General features: G+C 40.6%; 2 protein-coding genes across 2 annotated transcripts; both read left to right on the top strand.

Moving 5' to 3' along the window:
• Positions 1-4,614: 4,614 nt before the first annotated feature.
• LOC111223340 (cocaine- and amphetamine-regulated transcript protein-like) lies at positions 4,615-6,454 on the top strand. Its single transcript, XM_022747444.1, has 3 exons — positions 4,615-4,755; positions 5,985-6,068; positions 6,347-6,454. The coding sequence occupies exons 1-3, from the start codon at positions 4,615-4,617 to the stop codon at positions 6,452-6,454; spliced, it is 333 nt and encodes a 110-aa protein (XP_022603165.1).
• A 12,861-nt stretch (positions 6,455-19,315) lies between these two features.
• On the top strand, positions 19,316-23,725 carry LOC111223144 (zinc finger protein 32-like). The gene is made up of 2 exons (XM_022747172.1): positions 19,316-19,484; positions 21,735-23,725. The coding sequence occupies exons 1-2, from the start codon at positions 19,316-19,318 to the stop codon at positions 22,736-22,738; spliced, it is 1,173 nt and encodes a 390-aa protein (XP_022602893.1). The 3' UTR covers positions 22,739-23,725.
• Positions 23,726-24,047: the final 322 nt, after the last annotated feature.

Here is a 24,047-nt window from a genome sequence, read left to right as displayed (position 1 = left end):
CTTTATTGTTTAATATTTGCTTGTTTGCGTTTTTCAATAAAATGAATAAAAACAAAACAACAAAACAGTGTCTTTCTGCTCTGCACACACACACACACACACACACACACACACACACACACGGTGAACACAATGCTTTTGAAAATACTTGAAATAAATAAACATGACAAACAAATTCTTTAATAATAAATAATGATTATAGATTTTATTTATATAGCACTTTTCATAATACACAAAGACACTTTACTTGAGTTAAAATGAACCCAGAAACATACAGAAAATATACATCACACAACATTTTGGACCAGACTGAAGCTCATTTACAATAAATACATAAATGTTGGTCATTTGAAAAAGGACTAAATGTGTTTATTTCTATATTTCTAGTAAATGTTTCTGTATTTATTCGGTTATGAAAATTGTAGTAAATCGGTTTAAAGGACTGTTAAACATTTAGTCAGATTTATTAGAAATGATTAGTTGATCAACAGAAAACTGATCATCTATTATTGATAATGTAATGAATATAAAGATTTCTAGAATCAGTTTGGACTCAGTTTGGAACTGGCTGATTAAACTGGAGCTGCAGCTCCACTGACGTACTTTAAAGGGTTGTATCTGCCTCAGTCCTGAGCTGTAACCGACCTGAACTCTTTATATTTCCATGTATAAATCAGATGTTAGCGTAAATCTGAGCCCTCGGTGTCTGCAGGGAGCCCACAGGCTTCACATGTGGTAGGTTTATTTCTGGTGGTTGGCGTGTGACGACGGTTTGATCGTGATCAGAGGTGTCTGTTAACGAGGAATGAGTCCGTCAGTGTCACAAACTCACAGCGAGAGTCGATAAAAAACTGAGAGGACGAGGTGACGGATGCCTGAGGCTGCACAGTTATTTCAGTCCAGGAGGAATCTGCACGACAGGGTGACCAAGAGCCTCCAAACCACTGCTGTTTATACTGTGAGTCTGTATTTATGAGACTGTCATTGGTTCACTGCAGTTCAAGATGTAAATACTCAGTGATGGTGCTGACTGATTATTTCACTCATGATACGTCTTGTATTATATAAAAACATATATGGATGTTAACAAAGTTAGACACTTGATTTTCATCAGACAGGGTTTTTAAACATTTTTTTTTAACATTTGTGTCAACAAATGTAGGGATCAGGATGTTTTATATTGTAAAACCTTCACTTCTCTGTGCTGGACACACTGTAAAACACTCTAAACATGTCTATGATGTTTCTGTTCAGTTAATTGATCTGATAGCAGCTGATAAATTGGCTGAATGATCAGTTATTATCATACATACTGTTTAAACGGGATCTCATTTAGCTTCACACAAATAAAGCTGGTTAACAGTCAAATCCCTGCTGGTGCCCCCTTCAGGCTGCAGTGTTTATTACACACACACACACACACACACACACACACACACACACACACACACACACACACACACACACACACACCTACCTGCAGGATGAAAGGTGTGTCTAATGAAAGCGTGTTGTATTTGGTCTCATTCTGTGACCTTCAGTATAACTCTGCTGTCAGCTGATAACACAACAAATCAACACAACTCTGTGTTACACAGTTAATGAACACACACACACACACACACACACACACACACACACACACACACACACACACACAGCGTGTCTGTGGCTCAGGAGGTAGAGCAGGTCAGTGGTTCAATCCCTGGCTCCTCCGGGCCGCATGTAGAAATGTCCTTGGGCAAGATACTGAATCTCACATTGCCCCTGATGGCTCAGTGAATGATTGTGCATATAAGTGTGATGTATGAATGTGTGAGTGAATGGGTGAATGTGGCAAGTATTGTAAAGCACTTTGAGTGGTCAGTGAGACTAGAAAAGCACTATATACACACACATACACACACACACACACTGAAACAGTTTCACAACAGTTTCTTCACTGACGGACTTTCTCTGACGATAAAAACATGACGACAAACAGCAGCAGGAGTTACTCACTCACACACATGCACGTGAAATGAAAGTGATTATCAAAATTGAGCAGGGCTGAATGTCTATCATTAGCTTAGATGGTTTAAGGTTTAATACTGATGTTAACCTGATTTAATCCTTGTCTAAACTTGATTTAATCCCAGTTTAATCCTGGTTTAAACCTGTGTTATCTGTTGATTAAAATGAACCAGCTGCTGCAGGAATAAAAACATGTAAGAAAATAGAAATGATGTTACACAAACATGTTATTTTGAATAAAGACAGATAGAACATATACAAATACATATGTGTGTATCTTTCAATTAATTGTGTGATTCTAGTCATAAGTGTAATTATTAATTTAAAAGCACTAAAATAAGTAATAACTGCCCAGTTTCTTTTTTTCATCTGTGTTTAATGCATAATTCAAATGTATTTAATTAATGTGTAAATCTTTTTAAATTTCACTGATTCATTAACGATGATAAAACAGGTGTGACCACGCCACATCAGTGATGTCACAGGTTTTTTCAGTCGGTTGATTAGGAACATGAGGGCAGGCTGTGACTATCTTCCAGCTCTGACACATTAATGTTAAACTTTCTAATCTCTAACTTTCAGATGGAGCCTCATTTTTCTTCTGAAGGTCACTGATATTTCCAGACGGAGGAGGTAGAGGTCGTCCACTGTCTTCTTCTCTGGTTTTCCTGAATAAACAGTGTGTTGTGTGACGTCGGCTTCAGCCTCGACTGTCGACTGCAAATTTATCTTCAGCTGCTGTTTATTCAGAGAGAAGTGATCCGCGCGTTTACACTGTGAATAAAGGGTCAGAGATTTAAAAACTTTTTACCCACAGGAACTAAAAAAGTGAAGGTTGTTTCACTGACCAGGAAGCAGCTACAGAAACAAACAGCTGGAAACACGACAATAGAAAATACATTGACCTCATCCAGATGTTTAGTGGAGTAAAAGTTAAAAAAGTCAAATGTACGTAAAGTACCAAGAGTAAAAGTACTCTTCATGCAGAACGCGCCTTTCAGAATAAAACACATTATATTACTGTTTTATAATTATCAATGTGTTCATCACTTTAATGTTGCAGCTGCTTTATTGTTTATTATTCGGTTGATATAGAGAAGTCAAACTCTGAATGCAGGAGTATTTCTACTGTCACTTACATTTTCCGAGCTTTTCACAAACACACATCAGTGGCTGACAGAGATGAGAGGGGAGTTTCTCTAGATGTTTTGTGTGTTTGGAGATCCGAGGTTTTGGTTGGTCAGTGAAGCTTCGCTGCAGCAGTTTGACATTTAGCTGTTAATGAGAGCTGAGATGAAACAGCAGCGAGGGAGTGGAGCTGCAGGTCGCCTCACGATGCAAATCAGACAGAGAAAAGGGCAAAACAGTTTCCTCCTGCGTCATCATTAAACACAGACCTGAGGTCAGCCGCTTCAGACCTGTTGCTGCCTCTGGGCATGATGGGAGATTCATCAACAAACAACATTCAAATGAAACAGAGAGAATGAATCCTCAGAGCTCCTGACCCCTGACCTGGGACAGAAAGCAGGTGGAGTCTGAAGCTGTTAATGAATGTGTGTTTAAAATTACACAGGTAACAAGTCTCATGAGGATTCTACAGAGACACTGTGGTTATTAAAGCTTCAGTGTCAGTGTGAAGCTGTTTCCATTAACACTGACTTAACATGGAGCCGCTCAGATGATCAGTCACTGATTTTCTGTTTAACATTAAAATCAAAACACAAAGACTTATATTATATTATAAGTATATTATATAATTATATTTATATATATTAATAATATTATATTTATCAGGTTCAACTTTGGTGAAGTGTCACAGTAAGGCGACTCAAAACAACCACAAAGAGACAGAAAACAACAACAGACACAAAAAGTCCAAAGTGCAGAACAGTCTGAGTGTCTGCTCCTCTGATCTGATCAGTGCAGATTTAATTGATTATCTTCTGATCAGTCATAAAGAATCGATAGGTAACGAGTCATGATCGAAACCAAAACATCTCCACATGATGAACTGAGTCTCTGAGGTTCTGACCTTCAGCAGTGAGCCACAGTCTGACCTTTGACCTCTGGACAACAACACTCAGGTCTGCAGGGTGTTTGCGTGTAAACATCAGTATCGACCTGTTCCATATTCACCACACAGGCGCATCATCAATCATCGGACGACACGTCCACACGGTTTCATCTGACGTACTGAATACATGAATAAAATGTGAGCGAGCGGGTGTCAGCGGAGACATCACACAGGAGGAGGAGGCACTATAAATACAGGAGGAGGACTGAGGAGTGAGGAGCAGGGAGACGAAGAGCTCAACGGAGAGAACATCACCAAAATTCAAGCCAAGACCGAAGAAGAAGAAGCAGCTGGAAAAAATAAAGACGTGGACTGTAGAGCTGAAATTAGACAAAGAAGAAGAAAAGAAGAAACTGAACATTTCAATAATATTCCTGCAGGATCATTAATTATTTCTGTTGCATTTAATCGTGAGTTCAACAGAACTTCTTTCACTTCTTAATGTTTTTAATCTCATTTTAAAATTTGTTATGTGATGTAATTTTCTGTGCTTACATTTTTTAGGTTTTTTAAAACTATTTTTGGTGATGGAGAGTGTGAGAGCCGTGGTCTACCTGTCCATCTGTCTGTCCGTGCTGACGTCACTCTGTCAGGGTCAAAGGTCGGCCGACAACCCACTGCCGTCTACACTGGACGAGCAGGTCCTAGGACTCACAACCAGAGAGCTGGTGAGTCACATGACCTGGTTCTTCTCAGAACGACAGAACAACTGTTTAACCGAAGAGTCTCATTTATTTAGTGGTGACATGATGAATTTACAGCTAATTAAAGTAGTAAAAAATCATACAGGATCATTACATTATAGTGGAACAGGTGTAATCATGTGACTAAGGGGGTAAACTAGAGTTAATTAAAGGTGGTAAATGCAACATTAACATGATTAAATATGATTTTGATAAAGGTCAAATTATGTGAGATAAAGAATTAATACTGTGGTCAAATCAAAATAGGTTGTAGGAGATTATCAATTATAATTAAGATAAAATGATAAATTGTAATAGAAATGTAAAAGAGGTCAATGATGTTGAAGTTGGTAAATGATGGTAAAAATGGAAATGTTATCAAATTAAAAGTAAATAATGAATACAATGACAAATGTATAGCTAATCAAGTAAAAATAATACATGTGGTGAAGCTTCATTAATTCACATCAATAAAAATAATTTTTGTAAAATTGAGGCAAAAAGAAAATTTAAATGATAATCAATTAAATGAAGGAAAGAAGACAAAGATTAATTAAGGTGGAAACATGTTAATAAATGTTTAATAACAGTAAACATTTAATAAATAACACCCAGTTGTAACATAATTGAGTTAAAATAAAGTTTATAGTTTTGTAATAATTTAATTTAGCTGTATTTTCTTTGAAAATCTATATCAGAGGGGAGCAACAGCCTTTCAAAATAAAGTATCTGGCCCCATGACAAAAGCTGAAGGTTTCACTTTTACAGTCTGCATTAAAGTATTTTAATGATTTTTCATGAATGTACTTTAGTGACAATATAACACAAGGCTTGTGTACAGATGAATAACAATTTAATGATTTATACAAATAAATCACAAATAAACAATATGATCACTGAACAGGAACAGAGGACAGAGGACAGAAGACATGTCTCAGTGTCTCAGTGTCTCATCTTCACCCTGGTTATATTCAGACACCATCAGACGTCTGAACACATCTAATATTTAAAATGAAGTTTTACTGTAACTGTTTCCACCGCTGAGACTGTTTCTCTCCAGGATTTTACTCTCAGGATCAGCCTGACAGGAAAGTCCTTCACAATAAAAACAAGTTCATATACGCTGTTTTTGTTTGGGAAAATATTTTCATAAAAGATGTTACTGTGTATCAGTGTGTGTCATTGTGCATCATTGTGTGTCTCTGTGTGTCCAGGCGGAGGCTCTGCAGGGTTTCCTGGATGAAGCTGACAGCAGGGTCGGTCTCTCTGTGGAGAAGAAAGCCAGCGTCATCCCGCGGGTGAGAACATGACTGACAGCTGTCAATCAAACAGTCAGTTCACCTGTGATCTCACCTGTTGGTGGTCATGTCCAAAACCGCTGTCAGAAACCCGTGGGTGACGTCACAGGGGTCACATCCATCTTTATTTACAGTTGATGGTTTCTAATCTGACAGAGCTGCTCCAGTGAAGCTGGCAGACAGCAAAATTCAATTCAAATAGCTTTATTGGAGTAAAATTAAATATTAGGTATTACATATGCATATTAAATCTCTCTCTCTTTCTCTCTCTCTCTCAGTGTGACGTTGGTGAACGATGTGCGATGAAACATGGGCCTCGAATTGGTCGACTGTGCGACTGTCTGAGGGGAACAGCCTGTAACACCTTCTTTCTGCGTTGCTACTGAACACACACACACACACACACACACACACACACACACACACACACACACACACATACACACACACACACACACACACACATCCACACACACACATACACATGTTTGTACTTCGGTGTTTGGGAGGACCGTAAACCTGATTCCAACCTGAACCCTCAGACAGGTCTCTGATGAAGTGAGGACCAGACTAAATGTCCTCACTGTGGAGCTGGTCCTCACAAAGATAGAAGTACACACACACACACACACACACACACACACCTGTCTCACCTGGCTGTCTCGGTGCATGTTTCTGTCTTTGTTTTACAGTTCCAGTGTCTGTCCCTCAGATTCATTTATTTTTCTTAAATAAAGTTTGTTCATAAAGCTGCACGTCTCCAGTGACCTCATCATTTACATCATCACTGCCCTGGGTTCAGTCTGTCAGGTGAATCTTCTGCTAAGGCTGTGTCAAGTCCAGCGGTCACTTCAACACGTGTGACAGGAAGAAAAGACCACGGACCAAGTGTGCACCTGCTGGACCAGGATCTACAGACCCAGTTTATGTTCTGTGGGTGACATCCAACTTAAACCAAAACCTGTCAGAAAGGACAGTTTTCATCAATAACCAGAGATTCTATTGTTCTTTTGTTCTATTGATCTATACCTGTTGTACAAACTACATACTGGAACTTTGCTGAGCAGTTTGAAGTCGGTCTATAATCTGAGCAGTGTCTGAAGTAGTTCACCTTATGGTCCAGCAGAGGGTGCTTTTAAAATTCACTGTCCTACAGCTGCACTATTGATCCACTAAGTGTGAACGTATTCTTGGTTCTTCACTGTCGGTGAAATGATCGATAAAGATTTGTGTTCAAATTAATCCAAACACGTTACGTGTCAGTGTCAACTTGTTCTCAGATCTTCAGGATCCAGTCAAGGAAAATCCAATGAGCTTCTCTCAAAACAGGAACATCTGGAAACATTCAGCTGGTTTTTATTCATGGTCAGAGACCTTTACTGTCCCACAGCTGAGCCTCTTCTTAACATTTATGTACTACAAGAGAAATGACTCATTAACTGTCGATCACAGTAACAAAAGTTAAATACACAAGTTTCAACACAATGATTCCTTCAAACAGTCCACATAGTCATCATTTACCTTTAATAAAAATCTCAACATTGTAATATTCTGTGTATTTTCATCAAGAGATTTAAGTCATTTAAAGGGATTTTTGAAGTCAACATTTTCATATGATCATTCCTCCTGTTCAGTCTGGACCGGACAGAACCTTAAGTTTAACTGAAGCTCGTCATGTGGGAACCTGAGTTTTAAAAAACTGTGAAACTGCCATTTAACACAATAAGACATTCAAATGTCTGTGTTGAAAATGAATGAATGTGTGAATCGTGGATCTCAGAGTCCCTGAACGCTCCAAGATGATGGTGGTGAATATTGAACTTCCTGTTTGATGTGGAGTCTTCAGGGTTTGTAGTGACTGGACCTAAACATGTCAACCTGTCGGACAGCAGCCAGGTGAACTCACATGTCTCAGTCCATTGATGATCAGACCTCAGGAACAGCTCATCCTCTACGTGTCAATCAAACGGGCTGAAATCAGGAGAGAAGAAGAAAAATAGAACTCAGTGAGTTCGAAACACCTGGAAACACTTGCAGCTTCTAAACTGAACCAGGAGGAGACAGTGAAACATGGCGACCAGCTGATCAGGAGAAACCCTCCTTCTGCTGTGAGAACAAAACAAAGAGAAACACATATGAATGGACCAGTGAGGACTGGAGGAGGCAAGTGTGATAACTGCTCACTGATGATGACCTAACTCACATTTTACTTTGATGATTTTCTGGAAATTCATTCAAAATTTGCTGGAAACTCGACTTGTCTCAACTCTGACACCTCATCAGTCTCTCAGGAGGAGTTTCCTATAACAACCCTGGTCTAAAAATATCTTCCACAGAGTGGAGACAGACGTTAACACACACTAACACCAGACTTCCCCAATCAATCATCCCCGATTGATCAGTCCTCCCAATTAGACCCACACTTAGTCTGATTGGCCCCGAGGCCCCATCACCTGACAGGCGACAGAAACTCTGCTAAAAAAAGACACGACAGCGGCAGCTTCTCATCAACCTTTATTAAACACTGGCGCTGACGCCAGCAGCTGCAGAGGCGACAGTTCAGTTCCCTGAACCACAACCTGTAGATTTCATGAACGCTACATTTTAACCTCCATCACTGTGACTTTAGAGGAACCAACAGGACGGTGTTTCTTCAGACTGTGGCTGTGGTGAACTCTGCGGCCTCTAGAGGACGTTAGCGGTCTGATGTTTCTTGTTGTAAATACAGACCAACACTGAATAGATCTGTCCTGTTGTCACTAATATCTGATCCAGCTATTTGAGTCACTACCCCACCGACATCAGAAGTCTGGTTAGCAGTTAGCAGTTAGCAGGTTGATTTGCTGGTCAGTTGGTTGCATAGACTATATATAAAGATGGACGTAGCCTCCGTGACGTCGCCCACAGATATCTGAAGAGCAGTTTTGAAGCTCAGAGTGGGCTGCTCCATGGTCATCATCTTGGCAATGCCTGACTCTGCCCTTAACTCCCAGCTAATCCAAAAATGGGCAAAAAGGTGGAACTGAGATTTCAGTGCATCAAAGACGCCATGCCCTAAATTATACATAACTTTAAGCGTTAATAAAACGTAAACAGGTGAGTTTTATAAAATTTCACCCTCCGTACAATTATCATGAAGAAAATAAACCATGGAGACCAAAACCGTTTTTTGTACAAGGTTTCATTTTTCAGCCCTGGAGGTTAATGGTTGTTTTTCTGTATTTTGCAACATGGTGAAGAAAAACAGTATTTTAATGTATTTAATGTGCTGCTCTCTGCAGAGTTCAAATGGCCGACCTCCAGCTGTGCTCAGAGCGATCGTCCAATCAGAGACAAGCTGTGCCTGTTCCACAGAACCTTTAATTCCTCTACCATCAGACAGACAGAGATTATCGACAACTATCACAGAGACAGCATGGCATTTAGCTCAGAGCGTCCAGCCGACAGAGATAAGACATTAATTACAGCAGCTAACACACACACACACACACACACACACATTATTAATACAGCAAGTGTGTGCTCTGACAGAACAAATCAGATGTTTTCATTGATGACACATTAAATATTCAACGTCATTTAATTATTCAAACAAATTTTGTGTGAATGTTGAACTTTATTTAATTTCCTGGCTGGTTCTGATCCTCCAGTCGTCTCCTCAGTTTCACTTTCATCAAACTATGAGGACTCATCAACACACACTTATGATAAAACCAAGTGAATCTTTCATCACAAACACTGCAGCTGAACGGTTTCTTCCATGTGAAGTCTTGTGTGTCTGTACAGGTTCACACCATGAAAAACATTTCATCCAAACGCAGCAGTACAGTTAGTTACAAACGAACAGTTTCTCTCCTCTTTTCCCACAAACTGACCAACTATACGGTTTCTCTCTTGTGTGATGTTCATGTGTCCTTAGATTTTAGTTAAATCGTTCACCACACTCAGAGCAGTGAAATGGTTTCTGACCAGTATAACATTCATTATTTTTAACCTGACTGAGGTTCCCTGGTTTCCTTCCAATCACCGACTTACTAACTTCAGTCTCTGGTTTATAAGAGTTTGAAGACTTGTCATCAGAAGTTGGTTTTAAATGTCTATTTGGATCTGAGTTCCTGGCTGGTCCTGGTCCTCCACAGTCCTCTCCTCCCACAAAGTCTCTGTTCTCCTCAGTCTGACTCTGATGAAGCTGTGAGGACTGAGGTTTCTCTTCATCATCATCATCATCTTCACTCTTCACAGGGACAGGAGTGAATGTGAACTTGGTGATATCAGCCTCCTCCAGTCCTTGAAGCTGCTCTCCCTCCTGACTGGTCCAGAGTTCCTCCTGTTCCTCTTTAATGTGTGGGGGCTCTGGGTCCTCCTGGTCCAGACTGGTCCAGACTGGAGCTCCACTCCTGCTGCTCCTCTTTATTCAGCTGCTGGACGTCTGCAGGACAGAGTGAAACACACACACACACACTGTGGAAAACTGATTTCACACTAACTATGGGTGACAGTGTGTGTGTATTCATCTCTGTTCAGCACAGGAAGCTCAGCTGAGAAGCAGCTACCTTCCGTTGGACGCTGTGAACAAAATCATTACTGTGGATTTAGCTGAATACAGTCTATTTACAAATGTGGAACATTAAATCCGTAAGTCATTTTCACTGTATAGATGTCAAATGTTTCATGGTTACAGCTTTCCAAGTCTTTAAATCACTTTTTTAATTATTTAATTTTATTAGTTATTATCAGAGTAATTCTTTCAACTTTCACACTGAAGGTAAAGCTGTTAGAAAGGGTGACTTTTTGTTTGTAGTTTGGTGGGGGCAGAGAGGAGGGGCTGCTGCTGCCGTCTGACGGAGCAGGAGGAGCGGCTGGAGGAGGAGGAGGACACGGCCGGAGACGGACCGCAGCTCGGATCACAGCTGTGTGAACATGTCTAAAGTCCAGATGCTGAGAGCTCTGGTGAAGCAGCGACTGACCGCGGCTGCTGAAGAGATCTTTGTTCTGTTTGAAAGAACCATAGCGGAGTACGAGGAGGAGATCGACCGCCACCGCAGCCTGCAGGAGCTTCAGGTGAAGCCGGAGATCAACACCGCAGGTTTGGAGAAGTTTTTCTGCTTGACACTGATCCACTGATCTCAGTAAAGACCAGTGATGTGACAGCGCTGCTCTCTGACTGAGTTTAACGAGCTGCGGCCGTTAAACAGGTAGTCTGAACCGAGGCTAACAGTTAGCCTCCTGCAACGGCGTCTAAACACTGCTGAGACCGGATGTTCAACATTTATAACCTTCAAAATAAGAGCCCATAACTATACTGCGTGATATTTGCATTTTTATAAGTGTTTCTGATATTTGTCACCCGTCATTTTCATTATACACAGTCCCTCGATTTGAATATTTTCTCTTTTGCTTATTTGTATGAGTTTAGGACTCAAACCAGAGTCATACAGTTGTAAATGATCTCTGCCATCAGCAGATGCTTCAGTGCAGCGTCACTGTAGACAAGAGTGTCTGAAGTTTTTCCAAAGGTATCATTGAGTTTTACATTAATGGCTACATATCTGTGTGTCTCACCTTTCACCTTTAGATGTCAACAAATTTATTGTAAGTAAAGAAGAGGTTCTCCGTGAGCAGCAAGTGTGTAGCTCCCATTTACCAATAGTTAGCATCAGTTTTCCATAGTGTGTGTGTTTCACTCTGTCCTGCAGATGTCCAGCAGCTGTTGGTGAGTAAAGAGGAGCAGCAGGAGTGGAGCTCCAGTCTGGACCAGGAGGACCCAGAGCCCCCACACATTAAAGAGGAACAGGAGGAACTCTGGACCAGTCAGGAGGGAGAGCAGCTTCAAGGACTGGAGGAGGCTGATATCACCAAGTTCACATTCACTCCTGACCCTGTGAAGAGTGAAGACCATGGAGGGGACTGTGGAGAATTAGAACAAACCAGGAACTTTGACCCAGATTGTCATTTAGGACCAGTCAGGGATGAAAAGGCTTCAGATTCTTTTGAACCTGCAGCAAAAGTCAGTGATGATTGGAAGAAAACCAGGGGAAGTCAGTCAGGTTTAAACACTGTGAAAAATAATGAACGTTATACTGGAGAGAAATTTCACTGCTCAGAGTGTGGTAAAGGATTTAGTCAAAACTCAAATCTGAAGACACACATGAGAATTCACACAGGAGAGAAACCGTTTAGTTGTTCAGTGTGTGGTAAAAGATTTATACAAAAGGTGCATCTGACTTACCACATGGCTCGTCACACAGGGGAGAAACTGTTCAGCTGCCGTGTTTGTGACAAAAGATTCAACTGGCTTTATCAGCTCAAAAACCACAAGTGTGTTGCTGAGTCCTCACAGCTTCAGGCAGAGCTTCCAACCAGCAGCTCAACTGAACACATGGAAAATGAAGCTGATGGAGAGGACTGTGACAGACCAGGACCAGACAGAAACTCAGATCCAGACAGACACTTACAGCCGGATACTGTTGTCAAGGCTTCAAATCGTCCTGCATCTGAAATTGTAGTTGCTAAAAGTGATAATGGATTAAATAATGGCAAGAAACCATTTACTTGCTCTGAGTGCGGTAAAACGTTTGGCCGCAAGACACATCTACGGGAACACCTTAGGTGTCACACAGGAGAGAAACCATTCAGCTGTTCAGTTTGCCAGAAATGTTATTCCTGGAGACGACAGTTACAGAGACACATGAGAACCCACACAGGAGAGAAAAGACTGAGCTGCAGTGTTTGTGACAAAATGTTCAGTTGGCCTTATCAGCTCAAACTCCATCAGTGCGTTGGCGAGTCCTCACAGCTTCATCAAACACAGCCTCAGTCTGCTGTGAACTCTCTAAAGACTAATGAAGTCCCTGTGAGTGATATGGGACGCAACACAAAGAAACAGTTTCCCTGCTCTCGCTGTGGTAAAGTATTTGGCTACAAAGACTCTCTGCTGAGACACATCAGGTGTCACACAGGGGAGAAACCATTTAGTTGTCCAATTTGTGGTAGACAATTTAGAGAAAGAGGAAATATGGGACAACATATGGTCATTCACACAGGGGAGAAACGGTTCAGTTGCAGTGTATGTGACCAAAGATTCAGTTGGCGTAAGCAGCTCAAAAAACACAAGTGTGATGGTGAGAGCAGAAGCAGCAATAAATCAACCTAATGGAATGGCGTATGCATGATTTTTGTGGGTAAACATTGTGTCCACATCTGGCCCCTGGTCTCTTAAACCCCACTGCTGTGTCCTCAGAAGCTGCACCTCAGGCTCAGCCCAAACCAGCTGTGTCCTGTAGACTACTCCTAAATGCCACTAGAGGTCATTGTAATTGGGGTTTAACTCAAATCCGCTGCACACCTGGATCAGTATTTAACAGACGTCAGAATGTTCTAAAGAGCAATTTAGCAATATAAACGTTTTCAGTTGAGTGTGAATAATAAGACTCATTTACAAGGGTCTCCCTTCTATTGACAGAGAAGTGTAAACGTCACCTTTAACAGAGGCCCTTCTTTTCTTTTATAAGTCTATTATAAAACCATACTGTCATGTGTATATTGAAAGGATTATTGGTTGCTTTATTTTTCTCCTGTTCATACTTGCTATTAATAGATCCCTTCTGAATGCGCTTCAACTTTAAGTGAAGAGGGACAAAAATCCAAAATATCCAAAAACCTGATTTTTTTCATTGAAGTTGCTGTTCTGTGCACTTATGTGGTGCTTTTTTTAAAAAAAAAAAAAGAAATGATTTCTTCATTTGTGAGAAATCTTTAAATGAAAATGAAAAATATCCTAACCCTCCTGCAAACTGTCATACTTACTGCTATAGTTATTTAAAGGAGCTATTTCTAAGTTTTTCAATTGCTACATAGCTAACGTTAGCATTAACAGCCGTTTACTTACGAGTCTTACCAAGAGCTTCGTTGTGTTTACAATACAAGAGGTTATAATGCGTCCTCCTAGCAGCTACTTGTGACTCGACATCATAAAGTGTCCCGATCAGGTCGGGGCTAGCTGGTTAGCATGTTCACTTCATCAGAAGAAAATAGATGATAGTTAACATTGGTGTTGCTTTCCCTGATGATGGAACAGGCTACCAAATGCTATCAGAGCAGGGGCTTCTCTCTCTGTCTTCAACAATCTCTTGAAGACTCCTCTCTTCAGAGACCACCTCCTCTCCTAACACCTCTAACACCCTAACATGTCTACCTAGCACTTACTATGCACTTTCAGTGAACTTCTTTACCTGTTCTCCTTCACTTATGACATAGATGTAGTACTTTTACTTACACCAAAGTCTCTTACTGCACTGAAGCTTTAGTGATGTCCCTCACTTGTAAGTTTTTTTGGATGAAAGCATCTGACAAATGAGTAAATTATCATTTATTATTCTCGAGGTGCTGCCAAATCTGTTCAAAACATAACAACAGGTACACTCACAGCCAAAACGCACTCGTCACTCTTTCCACTGTTCCCCTTTAAAAACACCATCAACAGGCAGCTTCACAATATGGTCTTCCCTAATGTTTTTAATGTGTCTTTTCTTTATTGTTTGTGTTCATTGTTTATTTATTTAGCAAAAGACACAATTACCATTATAATAAAAAGAGTGTTTCTTTATTGTATGTATTTACATGTTTTTGCCATTTTAAGAGTATGTTGCAAGTGGTTATTTTGCATCTACTTTTACTTTTTGTGTCTATTTCTAGTCATTTTTTGTCTGGTAATACTTGTTTTATATCTTTATGTTTCTTTGAGGTCATTTGATTGACTTTCCAGTAACAAATATTTGTTTTTTTCCAACCGGTAACACACTTTTCTCTAGACTGAGTTCACTTTTTCGAAATTTTTCACAGTTTTCTTTACTATGGAAGTCCATATCTGCCACTGTGGTGAAAAAAAAAAAGATCCTGTAAATCATTATAATGAGAAACTTTCTTGATCACTTTCTTGATCACACTCAGAAAAACATTTCACATGGGAGGCTTTAACATGCTGACAGGAGGGAGACACCAAGCAAAGATTAATCAGGGTTACATCGGTCAAACTAGGTCTGCAGGTGCAGTGGAGACAGTGGAGACATTTTCTTGAACACTAAAGAACGTGGAGGACAGGAAATCATAGCGAGCCATTTCAACACACTTCATTGTGGTGGTGTCATCTCAGAGATCTGGCCAGAAGACACGTGGTGAAACTGGTGGTGGACACCAGCACTGGAAGAAGCCTTGAGGTTGAAGAGGCAAGTGTTACGGTTTGAGAGGAGTTCGATGAGGCAGCAAGGAGCTTCTAGATTCATTAGAGGACGAGGATGAGAAGGCAGCGCTTTGTTCTGAGTATTCAGACTGACACGTGTAACAGGAGCACAACTGAGGAGTGTTAGGTGGGGCTTTTTCCACACCTGGAACGCCTGACCTCGACTGCAGAATTTTTGGACGTAGGAAGGAAACTTTTAAAACAGATAAACTCCCTGTGGAGGATAGCACGGGAAAGGCCTTTCAAACAGCAAATATGATAATTAAACATTCCTGATGCAAATGACCTCTTGTGATGAGTTACTGTCCTTCATCGTTTGTATGTAGCAACCACCTGCCAACAGTAACCACCTGAAACACCCTAGCAGCTGAAAGGTGACTTCTGCATCGTCCACATGTGCAGGATAGCATTTAGAGTTCAGTGAATTAGATGAATTCACAACCAGAACCACAAATCCTCTTAGAGAGGAAGTTGGGATGTGATGGAGATCAGTTGTGCACAGCATCGGACTGATACCACAGGGATTGTGTTCTCCTCCTGACCTTTCACTAACCTTAACCACTAACCTTAACCTCATACCTTGACCATTAACCATTACTTTCTGAATATTATTACTAATGATCTATTTTGACGTATATAATGACTTGTTGGTCAAATGCTACTGATAAAGATGCAAGATTTAATTTTTCTCAAGTTTTTTCCAGGGCCAGGAAGGTGCACCAGAGGGCAGTGATGGGGTGTCTCTCCTAGTCCCAGGTATCAATAAGCTGCCACCACTCAAGGTCATCATCATCTTCATCGTCATTCAGCTCTGTAGGATTTCACCTAAGTCTGCTGTAAAATCAAGTCTTGCATTCTTTTGCAAGAACATGCGGCATATCGTTGTGCAGTGTGCCTGCTCACAATGCCAATGAGGCCAGGTAGTTGTGGCTGTGTCTAATAAACATTAAATAATCTTTGTGTTTTATTATATTTTTATGTAAGAGAAACTGCACAGTGTCACAAGTGAAACTATCCAGTCGATGTGAATTTTGCTCTCGTGCAAAAAAGGACTAAATTCAGTCCAGTTTGCACAAATGCAACTGAGGCCACAAGTAAAGCAAAGTTTACAAGTGGAAACTGGGTTGTGCATGTCATTTTACATCCTCTGATTACAGCTTGTTTGCAAATACTGCTTGTTGTTTGCAATGTAAATAATGAAAAAAGTCATTTACTCGACTGATAAACACAGGGAAAGTAAACATACTTATTCTTCAACATGATACAGTTCTATTAAACAGATGAATTCAAGTTAAAACAGAAACATTTGGTCCCAGCTAAATAATGTTCTTACCTGTCCAATAGTTGATGTGGGAATGAGGCCAGGACTGTGTCCACCTTTAGATCTGCTCTTGTTCCATTGTGATGTCACAACCAGCAGAACAGTGGCGGGTTCTAGTTCTGCTGTTCTGTTCTCCTGCAGCGTTCTACTGGTGACACACATTCCTCTGTACAAAGGTCACGTGTTCAAAAGGTTGCAAAAAGAAGTCCGATTGTATTGAAGTCTATGGGAAAATGACCCTACTTGTCACTTGACTTGTTACCTCAGTAAACATTTTCATTATGTGTTTATGGTCTGAATCACTAGTTTGAAGTTTTATTCGATATAACATGATGTTCATTTTTTCAAATTATGGTCCTATTTAAAACAAAATAGACGTTAAAGCAGAGTGGTGGTTTTAGGGCGTGGCTACTGCGTGATTGACACACAGGGGGGCCTGCCTGTTAATCCGGATAGAGGCCAAAGCGATGTGTCAGACATTTGACTTGTCATTGTGTTTTCAGCTCATCAGAGTTAGCTCCAACATGTTGTTTGCCTGAAAATGTCTTGTTCGGTGTTCAGTTGTTCTAAAAGACACTCAGAGGAGTCGGCGGTTCAATTTGTTCCGGTAAGTACATTTTGTTTTAAGCCTATTTCTTTGCTTGCCAAAATTTGCATCCCTGTCAATATCAAGTTCAGGTGAAGATGCACATTGCTAACCAAGCTAGCCAGCTAGTGCTAGCGTTAGCTGATAATTTAGTGATTGCTATCTATGCTAACGGTACCTGGGCCCGCTGGGCAGGTAACCTGTGTCAACCTAGGTTAGTTCGTGGAGGTGTTCAGTCAAAGCCCAATAGAAAGGTACATTTAATAGATGTTGATCTAACGGTTTTTGGTTTGTGTTTCTCGCATAATGTGGCCCTTTTAAGTGATCTGCGTTAGTGTAATGTGCAGCATTAATGTTAGTTAATACATTAACTTGACATATACAAAATGTGTAGAAAAATATTTGTCATATAGAAGATTGTTCATTTAATACTCAAACCAGTCCTCAACTGAAGCAGAAATTCATGCACATATCCTGACAGCTGATATTTGTGATTAACTGTGATCCACCACATCTTTACTCAAGTGTTTGTCTTTTATTGTCATTTTAAAGGTTTGTGAAAACTGGGTAATCTGCACCAACAGGAGGAGGACCGTATGTATGGAGCAGCCCATTTGTTTCCATTCATCTGGTTGTGGAGAGGGGAGACTGCATGGATATCCTTAGTTCTCAAATGGGCTGTGATGATGATGCTAGAAAACCACTCCCAGTTCAGCTTCCTCTGATGAAATGACAGACTAACTGTTGATTAGTTTTTTTTATTATTCTCTGTTTTACATGTATGTGTCCCCAAAGATCCAGACCTTGGCTGGATGGAAAAAAAACATTATAATAGAGAGAAATCATATCAATATCATATTGTAGAATATAGAGAAAAAGACAAAAGAAACAGCACTCTGATTAGATGATCACACAAATATCTGAAAATACATTATTACCTCGGCTTAGTTATAATAAACAGTATGCTGAACTGTTTTATATTAAATAACAATAGAATAGAAACTAATACTCAGTTTGGTGTCATTGTGCAGGTTCACGTCATGATGGTTCTCAGCTCTTGGTGATGCTCTTTATTCTGACACAGAGACAGAATCATTCCAACAGATGTTTTGACTCCTGTCATCAATAATGAAATGAAGTAGAGCTGAAAACTAGCCGACTAACACTGAACCAAACTTAATATGAACAAACACGAGACACACGTCCGCTGCTCTGCTCTTTAACAGCACGTCCAGACACGATAGTTCACTGTAATAATGTTATCATTAAGTGACTGTAACTTACCAACATTGACAACCCGCTGTCACTGTTAACAGTAAGTTCAGTAACGTGACCTTAGCTTTGCAGAACTAATTTTAAAACATGTTATAACATGTTTCCCCCTGGTCTATGGTTTTAATACAAGCAGTTACACCACACAGCTTACACACAGTAACTTCAGCTAATATTACAAGGTTTCTCCTCATATATGTGATATTTACCAAATATGGACATGGATGCAATTAGCTACAAAGATGTTTTTAACACTAAGCTATAAAGTTTACGTCGAATTATGAATGCTAACTGTGTTAGCAGCATCTTCTTATCGTGTATCCAGAAGGCTGTTGCGGTCAGGTAGCCGGAGTAGGTGGGAATGCATAGTGTCCTCTGTTCTCGGGGTCAGATCGGGTCAGATCCACCCATGGATGTATTATAAATTATAAGTTAGAAAGAAATGATTAGAAATTATAAGTTTTTATAATACATCAATGGATCCACCCCTCACTCCTACCCAGCTCCACCCTCTCCTCAAAATATGGTTTCTTCCGGTTTCAAAAACCAAAATGGCGACGGCCAAAACTCAAACTCCTGGCTTCAAAACGGCAGTTCACAAACCAATGGATGACGTCACAGTGGGTTGCCACTTGTTTGCCACTTGGTTGCCACTTACTGTCAACACAGTACGAACCTGTAATGTAGTGGGCTTTTATTTTGAAATGTGACCCGGAAGTTATCATCCTACCCTTGTCATATTTCACAGTGAGAGCAGAGGAGACAGAAACCACTCGTACTCGCATTTAGTCAACAGTAGAAAGCAACAGTTTGCCTTCACTAATTCTGAAATGTCCAGACTCCAGAGTCTGAAGGTCTTCGTCAACCAGCGGCTGACCGCGGCGGTGGAGGAGATCTTCGGACACTTTGAGAAAACAATAACCGAGTATGAAGAGGAGATCACCCGCCGCCATCGCGAGATGCTGGATGTGGTTCAAACACCTGAGATAAAGCAGAGAGGTTCGTTTTCTTTCCCCCGCTGGAAACATGTTTGTTGCTCTGCAAATGTCACAGGGAGTCAGTCACAAGCTAATGCTAAGCCAACGTTAGCTAAACCATCCACACACAGCTGTTAGCAGCTGCTAGCTCCTGCTAAAGACCAGTAGCTTAATTTCGAACAACAGGCCTCAGACAGTGTCAACAATCCAACATGAGACCTGACGATCAGTCAAGAAACTACTGACTCTGGTTAATTAACTCAATCTAATTAACTCTGCTTAATTATCAGATGATCTGAGGTTTGTTACTGAACATTACTAAGCAGCAGATAATTGTCCGGATGACTGAAGAATGAGGAAGGACAGGTCTCGTACCCATGAGGGTAAAATACATGATCAGTGCAGTTATCACCTCATCTACAGTCATTTACACTCAGTGGCCACTTAATAAGGTACACTTACTGTCCAGCTCTGACACAGACTTGATGGAGTTTATAATGTCCACTTTTGTTGATACTGTCTGAGTCATCAGGTGTTGATGTGTTGATGCTGTGTGCGACTTAGAAGCATCATCACTCCAGTGTCACGGTCCACCTGGTGTGCTGGGGCTGTGTAATGATAAATTACTGCGTTTATGTATAAAACTTTATATATATATAGAAAGTCAAAGTACATTCACTTTTCACCATTCAGACACATTCACACAGCATTTGTTGTATACATTCTCTATCACACACACCAATGGTACATCATCAGGGGCAATGTTGGGGTCAGTATCTGGAGGAGCAGGGAATCGAACCACCAACCCTCAGATTGGTTGACGTCCCACTCTACCATAAAGCTGGGGTTAGGCTAATATGCAGTGGCCTGACCTTCTCTACCACATGAACAGGAGACATCATCGTCCTGCAGAGAAACTGCAGCTCTAACAGCCAGACTCAACAACAAGCCTCTATGGTAACATCAGTTCAAACAGCAGCAGTCCTGTCTGACCGTCAGTCATCACTTGAGTCTGAGACAGGAACCAGTCACTGTTTTTTACTGATAGAACCAGAAAAACTCACTTGATTTCTTTTATGATTCAGAGCTGAACTGAATGTTTTCCTTGAACTTGAAATTAAAGGGTTTCTTGTTGAATTTTTCTCACCAGCACACAGTGCGTTAATCCCTAAAGTCCAACATAGTGAACATGTTTCCTTCCTCATTAATGGTATTAATGTATTGATAATCATTGTTATTGATCAATATGAAAACAAATATTGTGATAATATTTTGGCCCCGTGGCGTGCCACTTTTGTTTCAGTGTCACATGTTGTATGTTGTTTTGACTGGTGGAATCACATAACAGGAAGATGCATGTCACTTGACTCTGGAGTTAACGTGTGTTGTTTCTGTGTGACACATGGAAACAATGTCACTGTTTTTCTGTCTACGTCACACTTATAGCTAAAACCATAACATTATAGATGAGCAGGACAATGTGAATGCTACACTTTTCAGGTTGCTAAGATAGTGGAGCTAACTGTATTACTAATGCCATTTAGTATGCATTGGTTTATATGCAAAGTTTGCTTCATCCCAAAGGGCCTGATATCAAAATGTTTCTTTATTTGTTTGTGTATTTATCTAATGTGATGTAAAGTGGATCATGTGGCCAATGGACTGACATATTAGCTGCTCGAACAAGAGTCATTTAAAACAGCAGCATCAAGAACCGACAGTGACAAACCATCAGCCACTTTACTATACTGGTAGCGTTTTAGCTGGTGTAACAGTATTTGTGCATCCCCGGGACACCTGTCCCACCTGATCAGGTGTAATCATGTAGATGAGGTCTGTATGTTATCTTCTATAAAACCAGTAAAACTGCAGTCTGCTGTGGGGAGACTGGGGGAACCTGTTTCATGTTTATTCGATGGACATTAAAGAGAGCTTCCCCACATTACAAAAACATATTTTCTTACTCATCTCTGTTGATATCCTGCCACTGGTTTAGTAATTTATGTTAAACTATTTGTATTTATGTCAGATTTATTCCCTAAAATCACAAATAGTAAATTTCCGGGAAGGCTTTGTGATGTGTATAACACGAGACATTTCTTTCATGGACAAACACAAAAAAGTCAGTTTAATAAAGCAGTATTTGCAGCATTTTAACATGTGTTTTTCTTTGGTGAAAGCACATTATTAATCTTACTGACACCTCACTAGCTTGGCTTAAGATAAACTCATGGTTTTCAAGAATGTGTCTGTATTTCCCTCTGTCCTGCAGATGTCCACCAGCTGCTGGTGAGTAGAGAGGAGCTGCCCCCTAAGCAGCAGGAGTGGAGCTCCAGTCTGGACCAGGAGGACCCAGAGCCCCCACACATTAAAGAGGAACAGGAGGAACTCTGGACCAGTCAGGAGGCGTCCAACATCATTGAGTTCCCGTCCTCTCCTGTTCCTGTGAAGAGTGAAAATGATGAAGAGCTTCAGTCTTCACAGCTTCATCAAAACCAAAGTGAACCTCCAGCCAGCAGCTCAAGTGGACAGATAGACACAGAAGCTAATGGAGAGGACTGTGGAGGACCAGGACCAGACAGGAACTTAGATGCACATAGTTTTTTACAACCACTCAGTGATGACAAGGTTTCAAACTCCTCTGAACCTGAGACTGAAATCAGTGACGATGACTGTAAGGAGACAGGGGGACCTCAGCCAGGTTTAATCTCCGAGTACACCAATGTCCCTGTGAGTGATGTCACATGTAATGCTGGAAAAAAGTCATTTATCTGCTGTGAATGTGGGAGAAAATTTGGTCGCAAGGACAGTCTGCGGAGACACATGAGGTATCACACAGGAGAGAAACCATACAGTTGTTCAGTTTGTGGCAAAAGATTTTCCCAAAGGCCAAACTTAATTCGTCACATGAGATGTCACTCGGGAGAAAAACCTTTCAGTTGCTCATTTTGTGACACGAGTTTTGCTGTGCGCAGCGCTTTGGTAAACCACATGAGAATCCATACTGGGGAGAAACCATTTAGTTGCTTATATTGTGAGAAAAGCTTTACACAAAAGGGAGGGCTGAAAAAACACATGACTGTCCACACAGGAGAGAAACCATACAGTTGCCCAGTGTGTGATAAAAGTTTTTCTCAAAAGGCAAATCTGACGTACCACTTCTCAGTGCACACGGGACAGAAACAGTTCAGCTGCAGCGTCTGTGACAAAAGATTCACTTGGCAGTCGCAGGTCAAGAGCCACAAGTGTGTGGGTGAGAGCAGCAGCAGTAACTGAAGCTGCAGAGCTGCTGGTTCACTGGAGGAAACTCTCTGCTGTTAACTTCTCACTTCACGCCACAGACAGTTCAGTTAGCTGAGGCATGAACAACATGGACTGTTCTGTAACATGGTCTCAGTGGAAATACTTATGATTTCTGCTGACACATGACACTACTATAGGACGTTTATAGTACTGTCTTTGGACACAAAGGGTACATCCCACTTCCCTTGATTGAATCCTCATTTCACTCACTTGCATCTTTTCCTTGTATAGACCGTCCCACTAAAGACAGGAGGAGAGAGGAAGCAAGTGAATAATTATTTAATAATATTCATGAATGACTTTCTGTACCATTTTGGCAGAACTAAGTTTCTGATCTGTTGTACCAATAAAGCTCATTTGAATTTTGATTTGGAAACGAGACACCATCATCTGAAGCATGATCAGTTTCTGATGAGGACCGCACAGCTGGTTCACAGCTGTCAGTCAGCTTAACTTGTGAGTGTTAGGAGTTTATATTTGCATATGGACGTTACCACCAGCGGCTCAGCTGTGTTTTTTAAGTCTCTTTGTTTGAATATGTTTAAACTAACAGACAAACATCTGCACCTTTTTAAAAACCTGTATTCTGTATTTGAACTGAGCTCAATAGTGTAAAATGATTTACCAGCCCAAAGAGTAAATAATCTTAATGTGTCTGACATCAACAGAAACTTTAACACAGATTCACTGTTTTAAGTCGACTGTGAATCTGAAAACAGAACCGCTTAAGTTCACTTCACTTACATATAAAACTGCAGTAATGTTGTGATGTCCTGTGACATTGGTCCAATCACTAACTGATTTCTGTGAAGGATGTTCTTGTGTTTGCTCGATCACGTCTCCTCTGAGCACTGGAACTTTCTTTGAGATGGAACCAGAACCAGATCAAGTTCAGAACATTTAAACGAGGGAACTGATTTGTCTCCGGTGACTTTGGTATTTACAGACAATAAATGATCTTTGAGGAACTAGTTTTGACTCTGTTTTCTTATTTAATTTGGTCTGTCATGTTTAGCAGTTTGAAAATTAATATTCAAGCTAAAAGTGACTAAATCAGCCTGATGAGCTCAAGTCTCTAATTCATGTTAGACAGTAAATGTGCTAAAACTTAGTCCATTACAAGTGGGCTGCACATGATAAAATTATACTGTGAGAATGATTTGGGGGTTAAAGGTCAAAGTTGGCCCCTCCTCCCCAGTTCACAGAGAGAGAGAGAGAGAGAGCAGCGGTGGTCGACGGAATGAAGAGAGGGAGCGTTAGCAAGAACAAAACAGTGAACCAG

Source organism: Seriola dumerili, unplaced genomic scaffold, assembly GCF_002260705.1.
Source record: "Seriola dumerili isolate Sdu_G_001 unplaced genomic scaffold, Sdu_1.0 BDQW01000110.1, whole genome shotgun sequence".
Lineage (NCBI taxonomy): Eukaryota > Metazoa > Chordata > Actinopteri > Carangiformes > Carangidae > Seriola > Seriola dumerili.
Note: the sequence above shows the minus strand (reverse complement) of the source record. Positions and strands in the feature narration are given on the sequence as shown.